The sequence below is a fragment of the Bos javanicus genome, chromosome 22 (genome assembly GCF_032452875.1).
Source record: "Bos javanicus breed banteng chromosome 22, ARS-OSU_banteng_1.0, whole genome shotgun sequence".
Classification (NCBI taxonomy): domain Eukaryota; kingdom Metazoa; phylum Chordata; class Mammalia; order Artiodactyla; family Bovidae; genus Bos; species Bos javanicus.
In genome coordinates, this window is record NC_083889.1 from 53,746,699 (window position 1) to 53,762,641 (window position 15,943).

The window sequence follows — 15,943 nt, forward strand, 5'->3', positions numbered from 1 at the left end:
TTGGCCCTTAGCAGTAAGACCTTACCGCAAATGTGTTTCCAAAATATCTCCCTGAAAAGTAACAATGCAAAGTTTTCCCGACAATGAAGATACTTCCTGAGAGAAGTAAAAACCAGCAATCCTTCAGATATGTTTTTATTGTACTGTTCCAGCTGGTAACTTCTCCCCGTGCCATCCGCAGTGGCTACCAGCCCATATGTGGCCATTGATACGTAATTCTGTATTATTCAAAATAACATTAAAAATTCAGTTCAAGGGCTTCCCTGGTGACTCAGCAGTAAAGAATCCTCCTGCCAATGCTGGGGACGTGGGTTCGATCCCTGATGCGGGAAGATCCCACGTGCCGCAGGGCAGCTAAGCCTGTGTGCCACCACTACTGAAGCCTGTGCACCCTGGAGCCCGTGCTCCACAAGAGAAGCCACTGCAATGAAAAACCCATGCACCCCGCTCAATGCAACTAGAGAAAAGCCCGTGCAACAGTGAAGACCCAGCACAGTGAAATTCTTTTTTAAAATTCAGTTCAGGAGGAGGAAATGGCAACCCACTCCAATATTTTTGCCTGGGAAATCCCATCGACAGGGGAGCTTGGCGGGCTATAGTCCATGGGGTCGCGAAAGAGTTGGACACGACTCAGCGACCAAACGAGAACAATGTTTCAATGCATAATAAAATAAAAACATCTGCTCAAAAAAAAAAAAAGAAGAGTTCAAGCTTCCTCAAGCAGGGTCTGGGGAAGGAGGGGCAGGCGTCACATCAGGCTTCGAGGGTGGACAAGGAAGACAAGGCGTTCAAGCACAAACAGGAGGAGAAGCAGAAGAAACTCGAGGAGCTAAAAGCAAAGGGCAAAGGCCTCAGGGAAAGGCCCCCCGGCCACCTGTGGAATTAAGAAATCTGGCAGAAAGGAAGCTATTCCTTGTGCCGGGGCGATGATGAGCCTTAGTTCCATTCCTGTGTAAACATCCGGATTCGCTGCCGTAACAGCTGTTGCCACCTGTAGCTAGAATTAAATGTTGTCTTGGAACCTACTGTACATTTAAGAATAAACTTTTGTAAAAAAAAAAAAAAAAATCAGTTCAAGTATTTGAACAAGTACATTCCAAGTCCCCGGAGGCCACTTGTGACCGGGGCAGCTATGGAGCACCTGCATCATTCACAGAGGTCTATCTGATCTACTTCTTCAAACAGCTTTTCCAGAACAGGTTAACTGTTAGAAGGCATTGCCAGTAACAAAGCAACAGAAAGAAACCAAGCAAATTGGCTGGGTTCCGACGAACAGTCCGCCTGGATTCCATAGGCTCACGCCGGCCCAGTGGGACGAGGAACAAAGCAGCAAGAGAAAAGTGGAAAAGCACTCAGGCTGGGGTCCTCGGCTTCTACTTCCCAGCAGTGAGAGGCTGGCCAATCACCTACACCCCTGGGTGCCTTCGGTACCGTGGAGAGGACCGATTAGGGATGACAGCGGGCCCAGCATGTGCCGTAAGTCACTGTTGCCAGGATCCCATCGAAAACCTTCAGTTTCTGAAGCAAAAAAATCACCTCCACCTCCATCTCCCTCTTTGTCCAAAACCTCCAGATCACTGCTGCTTTCTCAGTTTTTCTGTGGTCAAGGGCCAAGTCTTGGGGGTTTTGTTTTTAATTTCCATCTGCCAGACTTATTTTCTCATAAAATATAATAATGTGGGGAAATGAAAACATATGAAATCCAAGCCCCAATTTGCTTTGTCAAGTTGTTATGAAAGTGTTCAATGTCTGTTGGTTAGGAAAAGCCTCCATGTCTGTGCTTCTGTCCTACTGGCCGGCACTGGTGGAGGACCACACTCTCGAGCAGCCCACTCCACACTCCAATCCTCTTCTAAATCTCTGCTCCGGAGTCCTTTTTATGTTTTTCTTACAGTTTTACAAATCCATTCTCTTCTTGTTTTCCATGTCCATTCTTCCAGACCATCATCATCTGGGTCAGGGAAGAGAACGCTGCACAGAAAAAAAAAAAATCCCGGAGCTTCGCAGAGGGTCTCCTTGGAGGATTTAGCAGAGCACAGATCAGCACAGGCGTGTGAAGAAAATAACCACAGCTGGGGCCGAAAGACATCCAGAAGGATGAGAGAGAACAGTGCCTGATGTTCACAAGGGCCGGAAACGGTCGATTCCCAGCAGACAGACTGGGAGGATGCATAATAATCCAGGCGACGCTGAGTAAGGTTGTGCCCTGTGTTGGAGGGAATAGTTAACCCTAGACTGAGGTCTGCTGTATAAAGAAAGCTGAGCACCGAAGAATTGATGCTTTTGAACTGTGGTGTTGGAGAAGACTCTTGAGAGTCCCTGGGACTGCAAGGAGACCCAACCAGCCCATCCTAAAGGAAATCAGTCCTGAATATTCATTGGAAGGACTGATGCTGAAGCTCCAATACTTTGGCCACCTGATGTGAAGAACTGACTCATTTGAAAATATCCTGATGCTGGGAAAGATTGAAGGCGAGAGAAGGGGATGACAGAGGATGAGATGGTTGGATGGCATCACCGACTCAATGGACAGGAGTTTGAGTAAACTCCGGGAGTTGGTGATGGACAGGGAGGCCTGAAGTGCTGCAGCCCACGGGGTCGCAAAGAGTCAGACACGACTGAGTGATTGAACTGAACTGAGGTCTGCCATAAACTCACTTAGCAAATACCAAAAACCACCCTGGAAAGGATCACTGTTTCCAAGTAACTTATCTGCACCCCAGAATATTTAACTGCTCAAGAAGATTTAATAGAATGTAAAAATACCCAGGACTCAATAAGGTATGGTTTACAATGCGTGGCTTCCAATCAAAGATGATTCGGTAGGCAAAGAAGCAAGAAAACACATCCCATAATGAAGAAAACAATCCATCTGTGGAAATCAACCCAGGTCTGACACAGACATTAGAATTAGTAAAGAAGGACAAGTTACTGTTGTTCTATTCCATGTAACAGTAAGTAACTTTGCCCCCAAAGTTAACCAGCGACCCAGAAGATATTAAGAGGCCTAGACTGAACTGGTAGAGATGAAAAGTACGTCAGAGATGAGACAGACACTGAATTAAATGCAGATTACACATTGCAAGAGATAAAATCTATCTCTTGCAATTAAAGGCACAGCAATTGACATTAAAAGCACAGCAACTGTCCGAAATGCAACAGAGAGGAAAAGAATTTGAGAAATGAAAAGGCCGTGAAGTGAGCCATGGGACAACTTCAAGGTGCCAAAATGGGAATTCCTTGGCAGTCTAGCAGTTAGGACGTGGTGCTTTCACTGCCAAGGGCATTGATTCAACCCCTGGTGTGGAATTAAGATCCTTCAAGCTAGAGTGTGTGGGGTGGGGGGAAACAAAAAATATATATATATATGCCAAACCAAGGGACCACTGAGTCCCTGAAGTGGAGGCTCGAGGGGAGAATGGCAGAAAATTTGAAGAAATGATGGCTAAAAATATTCCAAATTCGATGAAGACTATCAAGTCACAGATCCAAAAAGTTCAGCAAATCTCAAGCATAGGAAGCATGAAAAGTACACCAGGGACATCATGATCAAATTTCTCAAAATCAATGACAAAGAGAAAACCTTAATCTAAGGAAAAAGACGTTACATACAAAAAGACAAAGATAAAGGTCGCATTGGATTTCTCATTGAAAACAAGGCAAGCAAGAAGACAGCGAAACATCTTTAAAGATGAAATAAAAAGCTATCGACCTAGAATTATACACCCAGAAAATATATATATATTTCTATTTATATATTTTAGGACAATTTATATCTTTTATAACCATTATAAAAGGCATTATATCTTTTATAATATTATATCTTTTAAAACCAGTGTGAAGTAAGAATGAATTCAGACATTCAAAAGCTGAAAGAATTCTTTACAGGCAGATCGGCACTACCAAAAAAAAAAAAAGTTAAGTCTTTCAAGGAGAAAGAAAACAGAACCAGATGAAAACCTGGATCTAAACAAAGGAATAAAGAGGACCAGAAACAGTAACTGATTTTTTTCTTATTAGTTAAGTCTCTTTAAAAGATAATTGATTAGCGCAAGGGAATAAAATTGAAAGAACATAAGTAAACCCTAACATTTAGCATCAGTTAATTTTTGATGAATATCCCAAGACAATCCAATTGATAAAGACTGGTCTTTTCAACAGATGGTGCTGGGAAAACTGGCTGTCCACAGGCAAAAGAATGGATTGAAGTTCTGCCTCACACCACATACAAAAATGAACTCAAAATGGATCAAAAGAGTTCAACCAAACAACGAAAACTATAAAACTCTTAAGAACAAATGGGCATGAATCTTTGTGATCTTTGATAGGGCTATGTTTACTTAGATAAAGCACCAAAACCATAAGAAACAAAAGAAAAAACAGATAAATTAGACTATATCAAAATTTAAAAATCTTTGTGCTGGAAATAATATCAAGAAAGAGAAACAATGGTATACAGAATAAGAGAAAATATTGGCAAATTATATATGATAGATTTATATGAAGAACATATAAAGAACTATTAAATGTAATAATAGAAAGACAAATAACCCAACTAAAAATGGGTAAAGGGTCTGAATAGATTTTTTCCAAATAAGACATACAAACAAGCCCATGAAAAAAACGCTCCACATTACTGGTCATCAGGGAAATGCAAATCAAAACCACACTGAGGTTCAACGTCACACTCACCAGGACGGTCAGAATCATTCAGATATCACAGGTGCTGGCAGGAAATGTGGAGACATTGGAACATTCAAACCCCGCTGGTGGGAATGTGAAATGGTGTCGCCACTTTGCAAAACGGTTCCTCAAAAAGGTGAGCACGGAGTTACCGTATGACCCACCAGTTCCACTCCTAGGTATCTATCCCGGAGAACTGAAAACAAATATGTCCACACAAAAACACGCACAGGAATCCTCACAGCAGCAAACGGCCAAAACGTGGAAAGGAGGATCCACTGACTGATGAATGGATAAAATGCAGTCCATCCGTACAATGGGCTATTATTCAGCCACGAAGAGTGATGAAGTTCTGATACACACCACAGCGTAGTTGACTCTGGCTAATGTGATGCTAAGTATTAGCAAAAGAAGCTAGTTACAAAAGACCACATACCTACGAATCTATTGATATGGAACATCCAGAATAGGCAGCTCTATAGAGGAGAGGTTGCTTAGGGCTAGAGGGATGGGGGTGGGGAGCAGGGTTAAGTGCCACCATTATGCCCCCCGATATTCCCTCAGTGCTAACTGTATGCTCTGCCTTATAGTAAAGGTGGCAGATCAAGGGAAAAATCAAGATCAGTTAAACACTGTCCCCATTCTCCCAAAACCAACCTCAGAGGGGGAGACACAGACCCTGCAAACAGTTTCAATCTAATCATATTTCCTCACACCCAACACAGGTATGGTGTTCCTGAGATGGATAGGATACCTGTACCCGAGGGGCCACAACAGAGACTGCAGTGGAGGACACCGCTCAGAGAGCGATGAGCACCTGTTGGGATGAAGCGGGAGACACAGGGGTAGGAAAGGGGTGGGTGACGTTCAGTGCGGCTGGAGGTTCCCAGGGACATGGGGTGGAGGAGATGGTGGCAAGAGAGCAGACGAGAAAGGGGCTGGAACCACGTGGAGCAATGTGCTCAGCGTCAAGTAAAGGAATCAGACTATGATGTTATGAGAAGAAGTGGCTGAGCTGGGGAATGGTCCCCTCGCAGCTGTGCTCAGAGGCCAGCTGTGTGGATGGGGCTGGGCAGGGCAGCCGACAGGACCTGAGGCGGTTAGGGGGAACAGAGAGGGTCTTGCCCCCGTGGGGGACCCAGACAACCAAACCCCCCAGTGGTGGCCACTGCTGCCCAAACTCTCTGCCCAGGCATTGGATCTGCCAGACTCCCAGGCTGGCCAGGGCCCCAGCGGTGCCTTGAAAAGCCAACCACAGGATCCACGCCTGGCCCCCGTGGTGAGGGTTCTCTTCCCCTTTAAACCTTAACTGGCAGGAAGGTCACACTAGCTTTAAAACATCAAGTCAACAGAATCGTATGCGGCAGATGCTTCAGAAGACCACAGGGCGACGAGGAAGGAGCGTGAGACATACTTCTAAATGGGAGAAACAGAACATAAAAGCAAGCGCCGGGATGCCTTCTGAGCACTTGAAATGCGGCTAGCGTGACTGAGGGATTAAAACCTTTATTTCATTTTAATTAACGCAGTTTCCATTTAAATAGCCACATGTAGCTGCTGACTACCATACTGGACACTGCAAGTCTCTACTCCCCAAACCATAGTTCACTTATCAGTAAGAAACAATCAGTACGTTTATTGTTTTTAGCACTTTATACATCACAAGGGCAATATAGTCACACTGTAAAAAAAAAAAAAAAATACACGTGGGAGAAGAAAATCACCCATAACCCCCAAAACAAAACAAATAATGTCAGTTCTGGAGAATCCTGCAGACAGAGCAGCCTGGCAGCCTATGGTCCATAGGGCCGCAAAGAGTGGACACGACTGAAGCGACTTAGCACGCACGCATACTCACACGGGTCTGTCATCCTGGTGCTATCATCAGGCCAAAATCTGGGCGCCCAGTGGCCCAGTCAAGTTGACACATAAAATTAACCATCACGGGGCCAGAGTGGGGGACAGAAGTGTAAAAGAACATTTGAGAGATGGAATATTTGAGAGAGAGGAGATGCTGTTAGCAGGATGAGATCACCAAGGAGACCCAAGCAGTGATTGTGATGGAAGCATAAAGCTCAGTTTTCTGTAAAAGCTCTCACTCCCCGGGATTCTGGCACTCACTGCAACACTGTGCGTTAATTAGGATGCAGTGAGCCCCGCTGCGTGTCAGAGCATCCTACACTCTGCTTTTAGAGTTGAGGAGACCCTGGGTACCACCAGGGCTCACCTTTGGTCTGGTTTTACTGAGGGAACGGGTGCAGATTTCCACCCCAACCATGCGTGTGCAAGTACCAGGTGCTTGGAATGCGGATGTGGCAATTAATGACACAGGTCGCACTGGAGTTACCCTCACAACGTGGCTTAAAAGTCCCAGACTCCTTTCGTGTCCCAGGCACAAAGAAGCTGACGCCTTCCCGCTGTCGAGGACATCATGGCCTCGGAAGGCAGCAACAGAGTCTGCTCTGGGAAACCAAGCCTGCTCCCAATTCTGCTGCATGCAGCAGAAGGGGATTTGCTGGAGAGGGACACGTGACTCTGTGACGACGCGCAAAGTAAAAGCCTCTCCTCTGACCCCTGCAGCCCTTTGTTCAGCTCTGTCTATTTTGGTGGTTTCCTGATTCTGCCCTCGCCCACTGGCTCCCTTTGTTATCTGCCCACTCTCCCTTTCTCACATTCTTGATCTTCAGCTTTTCCCCGAGATCCAGCTGACTCATTCAGCTCACGCGCCAATGCTAAATGTGATGAGAAATATCGGGAATGACTCAGCAGCTCAGAAAACTCAGGGATCAAAGGGCCTAAGGAGGAACAGACCTCTAATGAAAGCCCTTAATCCATTCCTCTCCTATGGGTGCATCACACCCGCTACCGAATTCTGACTCCCCTATTCCAAGTACCAGGCCACTCCTCTGCATTCACACATTGAAAATATCCCCGAACCCAGTCTTTGCTGTCACACAGCACCCAGGTGGAACTGAACCTGAGATGTCACGGCGAGACCCCGTGTCTCTCTAAGCAGAGCTCATTAGATACAGTGGCTGCGATCAAGGGCTGTGCGTCCACACGGTCCTGGTTTCCATTGTCAACCAGGTTATTTAACATCAATATAACCAACCAGAAGGAAACTCAACTTTCCAAGCCTCTGCTCATCCGTGAAATGAGAGTAATAACAATGCTGAACTCACTCGGGGTTGATACGCTGATTCAGTGAGCAGGTGGAGGGCTTGGGGCAGGGGCAGGCCGACAGTAAGCTAGAAAGCTTACCTGTGAATTACTTATAAATACTGAGATGACTCTTAAGAAAGCAGGCCTGCCATGAGTTAAAGAGAGACCTCCTTAATTCAGGCTCGACTATTTCAGAGTCTGGACATCTCCGAAAGCTGGGTTGGTGAGGCGGCATATACAAAGTCAACGAAACATCACTTTGCCAACAAAGGTCTGTCTAGTCAAAGCTATGGTTTTTCCAAGAGTCATGTGCAGATGTGAGAGTTGGACCATAAAGAAGGCTGAGCACTGAAGAATTGATACTTTTGAACTGTGGTGCTAGAGAAAACTCTTGAGAGTCCCTTGGACAGCAAGGAGATCAAACCAGTCAATCCTAAAGGAAATCAACCCTGAATATTCATTGGAAGGACTGATGCTGAAGCTGAAACTCCAGTGCTTTGGCCCTCTGATTCAAAGAGCTGACTCATTAGAAAAAACCCTGATGCTGGGAAACATTAAGGGCAGGAGGAGAAGGGGGTCTACAGAGGCTGAGATGGTTAGATAGTATCACTGACTCGACAGATATGAGTTTGAGCACACTCCGGGAGCTAGTGAAGGACAGGGAAGCCTGGCATACTGCAGTCCATGGGGTTGCAAAGAGTTGGATATGACTAACAGAAACGAAACACCCTCCAAGGACCCTCTGGTACTTTAGCTGTGACCTTCCTGGTGGATAAATCATCAGTCTCTGATTTATTCACTAAGAACCTCTGTCCCACAAATCTGGGCTTATTTCTAGTTGTTTCATTTACTCAAAGGAATGGACTGGTACTTTCTAGTGTCCTCAGTTCAGACTCTAACCTATAGATAGACTCTATAGACTCTAACTCTATAGATAGAGTTCCCCAGATGTTTAGTCGACAAGTCACGTCTGAATCTTTGCAACCCTGTGGACTGGAGCCCACCAGGCTCCTCTGTCCATGCGGATTCTCCAGGCAAGTATACTGGAGTGGGTTGCCATTCCCTTCTCCAAAGGATCTACCTGACCCAGGGTCGAACCCTAGTCTCCTGCACTGGCAGGCAGGTTCTTTACCACTGAGCCCCCTGGGAAGCTACTTTCCCGGGTGGGGTCTAAATAAAGGTGTGAGACCTCACCAAACAACCCCTTCACTACCTTCAGCAAGCATGGACGTTTGGGTTTTGGCAGGTGGGATGGGCAGTGGCACACATTCTTAGTTTTGCTGTGTATCTTCCCTCAGGGACGGTTGGCAGATCACAATGCACGCCTCCGTCCAGGAACACAACACTCAGAGTCACCTGCTCTGGCCATGACCTGCACACCTCAGCCCTGTCCCGGGAGGGGACCCCATCCGCCCTCCTCTGAGCTCAGGCCCACGCTGGGCATATTCCTCATTGGCCTTGGCACTGCCTGCCCCCAAGACCAGGGCACCCTCATGGTCCATGGGCTTCTGGACAGGAGCATCTCTTATCTAGTCCATTATTTTCTAATCCACACAAAATCCCTACTGAAAAATAGTAGGGGCTGTGAACCAGGAAACTGGTTTCACCCATGATTCCAGGGTGGAATTTATTTAGTCTTTACAAGATGAACAAAAGCTTACTTTCTGGACCTAAAACGGCCTGGGGTGAGGACACAGAGTCTGGACTTCTCTCTGCCTCATAGTTTCTTCTGGAAGGTGCCAAGGAGACTTCACTTGACTCCACAAGCCCAGCAAACTTTTTCTTCCTTCTTGTTCAGCCTCTCTCGAGCCCCACACAGGCGCCAGCTTCTCCTCGGACTGGCCACTTGACACAAGGTGTCCAGACACGCGGCATGTGGCTGCCGGCCAAGGCCGTGCCCTCCCTCCACCCAACTGTGCCCACAGCTCCTGAGAGCATCCAGCTTGGGTGGGCAGAGCCCGTTGCGGGAGAGGGAGACCCACTGCACACATCTCCATGGCAACCAAACATACCCACCGCTGGAGGAGCCTGTTAAGAAAGAACTTTAACAAACCACATAAACGCCCACGCCTCGTGCCCTGAAGGCTTGCTTCTGGGAACCAACTCCAAGGAAACGACTCACTAGAGGGAGAAAAACACACAGGCACAGAGACACTTGCTGGAGCCATGTGTAATGTGCGCGTGTGTGGCTGACTCACTGGTGTGCAAAGCAACGCTACTCCAATACAAATTAAACCAACAAGAAACCCCAGACGCGCCCTGTGCCATCAAACTGTCAAACGGCTCAGCTGACAACCATGTAACTATTAAAATTATTAAACATAAAACGATTTATTTTAAAACTAGTAAAATGACCACTAACGTAACGAATGTAACGGTGTAACTAACAAAATTATCACTGTTATTACAAAGATGACAGAGACATGGGTGAATGTATGCCACAACGTTAAATCGGAAAGGATACAATATCGGTGTACAAGACAACTCTAAAAAATGCGTATAAATGTGGACAAAATCTAGAAGGGAAAATACCTGTTAGAGAATGATAACAAGACGACGGGTTTCTGTCTTTGAAACTTTTTGTGGCTGTCATGTTGTTCCCACACTAAAAATGAACTAGACATTGTTGCCTGTTGGCAGATGGAGAACTTCCACCATCCAGAGGCAAGAGGTTTGTCTGCGTGTAGACACCTTGGGATAGGAAGGCGGCTACGGACCACATGACCAGGCAGCTTGTCCAGGACTGGCTGCTGAGCACCCCAGAACTCACACGGCAGCCACTGGCCCTTCTGTCTCAGTGTCGTCCTCTCCGGGGTGTGCGAGAGGGATAGAGGCACCTCTGACAGGCCCTTTCTGTTGCTCACGAAGGGAATAAATTGTCTGAACCTAGAAGTAGCTCGTTTTATCTCTAATGGTCAAATCTATCAGGCCTTGGCCTTGCCTTGTAAGTGCGTGAGAGCTCAACAAGATGCCAGCATTATGTTTCAATAAAGTATCAACAAGACCCAAGAAGCGAGTGTGTGAGAGTGCAGGTGTGTGCACGCATGTGTGTGTAGCTACAGAAACACATCACAATGGTGTTTCAAGCCAGATTATTTTCATAAACGAAATGAGGAAACAAACACACACACAAGTATGGAAAAAAACACACTTATCACATACACCTTAACCAACGAAACACATGTTCAAGGCTAACCTAATCTAGATTTAGAAGCCATGGATTCAGCTCAAACGCTCAGTTTTCAGCCTCGAGAGGCCCTTCCCCTCTCTGACCCCATTTTTCTCTTCCACCAACAAAGTCGGGGACGGAGCGGATGAGCCTGGCCCCTGCTGTGCTGCGTCCACACGCCAAGGCTCATGGAAACACACTCGAAGACCCGCAGAGCCAGGATGCGGGACACCCTGGCACCACCTTCCGCTGAAAGCATTCACCGGCAGCAGCAAGTTAACTGAACAAAGTTAACCACTGCTGGCGTCCACGAGAAGCTGCTCAGGCACGTGCCTGGGTCTCCAACCGCCCCCTGCAAGTGGGGAGGAAGCCGCGTGTTTACCCACAACAGGAGTGCCACCACACTCTGTCCTGAGGCCTGGTTTGCTGGCACTGGAACTGCAGAGAGAGTGGTTCATGGTTTATGTGAGAAGGCAGGGTGTGCCTAGTTCAGGAGAAAAGGCTCCTTCCTGCTCAGAAAACACGGAAGGCTTCCTGGGGGAGGAGGCACTGGGGCGGGTGCTAAAGGCAGGACTGAATTTAAATGCCTGCAGTGGGTGTGGAGAGGGGTTTCCAGGGGCGAATGTGGAAGGGAGAAATTCAGTCAGACTGTAATAAGAAAGTAGGAAGCAATGAAACAGAGACAGACCACAGGGCCTTAAATGCGAGAGCAAGCACAATCCCAAAGCAGCTGTCGTCTCAAGTGTGCGTGTCTGCCTTCATTTCAAAATAAACTGATTGAGGAACTGCCAGCTAGTCAAGCGGCCACTGGCGGAACCAATGGACTCAACAATAGCCTTTGGCCCCCAAGGACTTTCTAGTTCAAATGGTAATTGCTTGAGGTATAAACACAGCCTCTGCTCAATATTTATTTTCTCTTTTCCTGGAAGATAGAGCAAATATCAAGAAACAGTGGCAGGAGCCAAGAGTCTGAGATCATTTTTAAAAGAAGGCATGATCACAACTCTTTAAAAATAAGACAACAACACAGGTCAAAAATTTTATTTAATTCATCAATTAATGAGAGACCAATAAGATGTGATTGGCTTCCCAAGTGGCTCAGCGGTAAAGAATGTGCCTGCCAATGCAGGAGATGTAAGAGATGTGGGTTCAATCCCTGGGGTGGGAAGATCCTCTGGAGAAGGAAATGGCAACCCACTCTAGCATTCTTGCCTGGAAAATTCCATGGACAGAGGAGCCTGGTGGGCTACAGCCTCTGGGGTCTCGAAGAGTCAGACATGACTCAGTGAGCACGCACACACAATAAGGTGTTACACCTGGGAGACAGGGAAGAACCATCTAGATGCGGCCATCAGAAATGCTGACATAAATTGCTTAACAGATGCCGAAACTGGTCAGTCGCCACCAGACACAGTTTGCAGAGCTGTGGACAAGAACCACAGGCTTTGCCATCAAGATTTTACAACTTACGGCTCAAAGGCAAGGAAAGGCCCAGCGACCCAGGGAATCTGATAACCAGGGGAGTCCTACATTCCCACTGCGGATGCTAGGAGATGTGTAATCCATCTCAAGTGAAGTGAAGTGAAAGTCGCTCAGTCGTGTCCGACTCTTTGCCACCCTATGGACTATACAGTCCACGGAATTCTCCAGGCCAGAATACTGGAGAGGATAGCCTTTCCCGTTTCCAGGGGATCGTCCTGACCCAGGGATCACACCCAGGTCTCCTGCATTGCAGCCAGATTCTTTACCAGCTGAGCTGCCAAGGAAGCCCAATCCATCTCAAAGTCTTTCACAATTTTCCCTACAAAGGTGCATACTGATCAAGGTGGAAACTCTTAGGCACGTGTTTTATGGAAAACCTAAGTGAGGATGAAGCCTGAGGCTGGGAACCAGGGCTGTGTCGTCAAGACGTGGCAGGCCCATGCCAACCCAGGGAACGTCAGACTGGGAGCCCCGAGGCTTGCAAGGGCTGTGCCACAATCAGGTGACAAAGACCCTCCCATTTCTGGAGGCTCCTAAAATGAGGAGCCGGGCACGAATCCCAGGTGCTCAGTCTGGTCATGCCTGGGAGTCACCTGAGGAGCTAATAAATCTCTCACGCCCCACTCTAGAAACCCCAGACCTAGAGCTTCCGATTGTGCTGGCCAGGGAAGGCCATAGCATCACTAGCTTTCAAAATCTCTCCACCTCCCCAACACCACCCCGGTGATTCTAATGAAAAGTCAGGACTAAGGACCACCAGGCCAGACGATAAGACCCCTTTGTCCTAGACACTCTTTGGGCTTTGTTGTAATGTCTTCTTTTAACTGACGGCTGTCAGCCTCAGGGCAAAACTGGAGAATGTTGGCGGAACATTTTTCAAAAATGCTCCTCAAAATTAATCTTTGGTAGATAGCATGAAACAAGCATAATTCATGACTTGGTCAGACTTGACAAACAGCCTCCAATGTGTTAGAATCTTCCACTGTGTTTGCCATTCATTCAGTGAGCAGTCTGAGCTGAGCACAGGCCTGGTCTCCTGATTTGATGTTTTAGGCATAACGTCCTCAAAACAATACAAAAATACCCAGAGGTGTTGCTAAGAGGCACCCACACATATTGCTAAGAGGAACCCACTCGTGTGTGGCGTGCATTCACACACACACCCACACTCTTCACTCAAACAGCAGCCTCCAGATGAAAGATCAGGGCAAAAGAGCTAAGAAGGGACCCCGCTTCACACTGGGGTAACTGCTGAATCACCTTTTGGTTGGCTGGTCCCCACAGTGAGGGAGATAAATGACAAGAGGGCAGACAACAGTGAATCCCAGCGCTCTCCTCCCGACTCTTCTGAGACCTCCGATGTTATTAGGGATCGCTCAGCTACACCAGAGTGGGCACCAGGCAGTGCCTGGTACTCTGATGGGCCTTAAGCTAACAGTACCAGCCCCTCTTCTAGAGGACGCTGTCCTGCCTTCCCGCAGGACCACGCAGGGACATGGGCCACGTGTCTCCACGGGCCACGTGTCTTCCATCTCCTCCTTTCCTCACTCCTCCTGTTCCTCACCCTGGGCCCCCTACCCCTACACACACACACACACACACACACACACACTTACTGCAGGCCGCACAGGTGAAGCACGCATCGTGGTAGAGGTTCCCCATGGCCTGGCAGGCCTGGCCGGCCCCAAACACCCCCTTGCTGCATTTCACACAGGCTCCTGCAAGGGAAAGAACACAGCAGTGAGTGGGGAGAGAAGCACTGTAATGTGAGTCAATAAAAATCAATGGACAAAAGCAAGATACCCAGCCCTCCCCACAACCAGCCCATCCCCGAATCCTGGGGGTCACTCCTCTAGAATGTCTCTCTCTCTCGCTCTCTCCCTCCATCAGTCTCTCAACTGTCAGTCCTTTCCACTGCAGGAAACAGCCCCGGGCTCGTGTCCACGCTCCCTCCACAGCAGCATGTTAATGCTCAGAAAACCTCCACTTCTTCCATCTTCTTCCTTGCCCAAAGCTTTCAAAGGCTCTCACCGGGGACTTCCCTGGTGGCCTGGTGGCTAAAAGTCCTCACTCCCAATGCAGGGGAACCCGGGTTCAGTCCCTGGTCAGGGAACTAGATCCCACCTGCACCAACTAAGACCTGGTGCAGCCAAAAAATGAGTATTAACTTTAAAAAGCCTCCCACCGTTACAAGACAACGTCCAACGCTGCACCGTGATTAAAACAGGCCAAACGTGCAGGCTGAGTGAAAGTCGCTCAGTCGTGTCGGACTCTTTGCGACCCCATGGCTCCTCTGTCCATGGAATTCTCCAGGCCAGAATACGGGAGTGGGTAGCCTTTCCCTTCTCCAGGGGATCTTCCCAACCCAGGATCGAACCCAGGTCTCCTGCATTGCAGGCAGATTCTTTACCAGCTGAGCCACAAGGGAAGCCCAAGAATACTGGAGTGGGTAGCCTATCCCTTCTCCAGTGAATCTTCCCAACCCAGGAATCGAACCGGGGTCTCCTGCATTGCAGGCAGATTCTTTACCAACTGAGCTATGAGGGAAGCCCAGGATGCAGGCTGGTCAACTTCAAATTATTTCCTTTAAGTCTCAATGGGAACCACCAATGGGGAACTTACTAACCTCACTTTTTACAAAGAGCGATCAGGCCCCCAAACCCTAGGTCGGTCAGACTGTACGACCAGTGCTCCTTCCTGCCCCCACCCTGGCCTCTGGGTCTCAGCTCCTGGCCTGGGCTCTGGGCTTCCCTGCCTGCATCCCACGCCCACCCTCTGCTCCCTTTATGTGGTGGTCCCTTACGTGGACCAATCCACATAAAGGGGGGTGTTGGGGTCTCCCTCCCAAAGAACTCCCTCATTATAGTCAAATGAAAAAAAATTACAATTATGTAAATAATGTATGAATTTTTTAAAAAGATTCAGGAAAGAAATACACCAAAACTATAAAATTATGACTCATTTCACTGCTTTGCATTTTCTGTATTAGAAAAAAAAAATCCTACATTGCTTTACAGCCGAAAAAAGTCTAGTCTCAAAAAGTATTTTGTACCTGGTTTTTGTTCTTGGCCACGCTGAGCAGCTTGTGGGATCTTAGTTCCTTGACCAGGGATTGAACCCAGGCCACGGCACTAAAAGTACCAAGTCCTAACCACTGGACTGCCAGGGAATTCCCCTGGATCTGTGTAAGTGTATTGTATAGTGTTAAAATTTTTTGAGAAACTGATTATATACTTATATACAATTTATATATAAATACAAATAAACATATGTAGTTTTTCCAAAATTTAAAATATATACAAAAAGGTCCTCTAGGCTTCCCTCGTGGCTCAGTGGTAAAGAATCGGCCTGCCAATACAGGAGACATGGGTTCGATCTGTGGTCCAAGGAGATCCCACATGCTAGGTGGGCACCTAAGCCAGTGAGTCACAACTACTGAGCCTTGCT

General features: G+C 47.5%; 1 protein-coding gene across 2 annotated transcripts in view; it reads right to left on the reverse strand.

Moving 5' to 3' along the window:
- Positions 1-15,943, reverse strand: part of LIMD1 (LIM domain containing 1) — a 78,929-nt gene that overhangs the window by 28,469 nt on the left and 34,517 nt on the right. The window contains exon 2 of one of the 2 annotated variants that reach the window (XM_061397043.1): positions 14,113-14,214. The exons of the other annotated variant lie outside the window; for it this stretch is intronic. Coding sequence (XP_061253027.1) covers positions 14,113-14,214 — 102 coding nt within the window. The remainder of the gene's footprint in view (positions 1-14,112; positions 14,215-15,943) is intronic. 2 annotated transcript variants of the gene reach the window in all.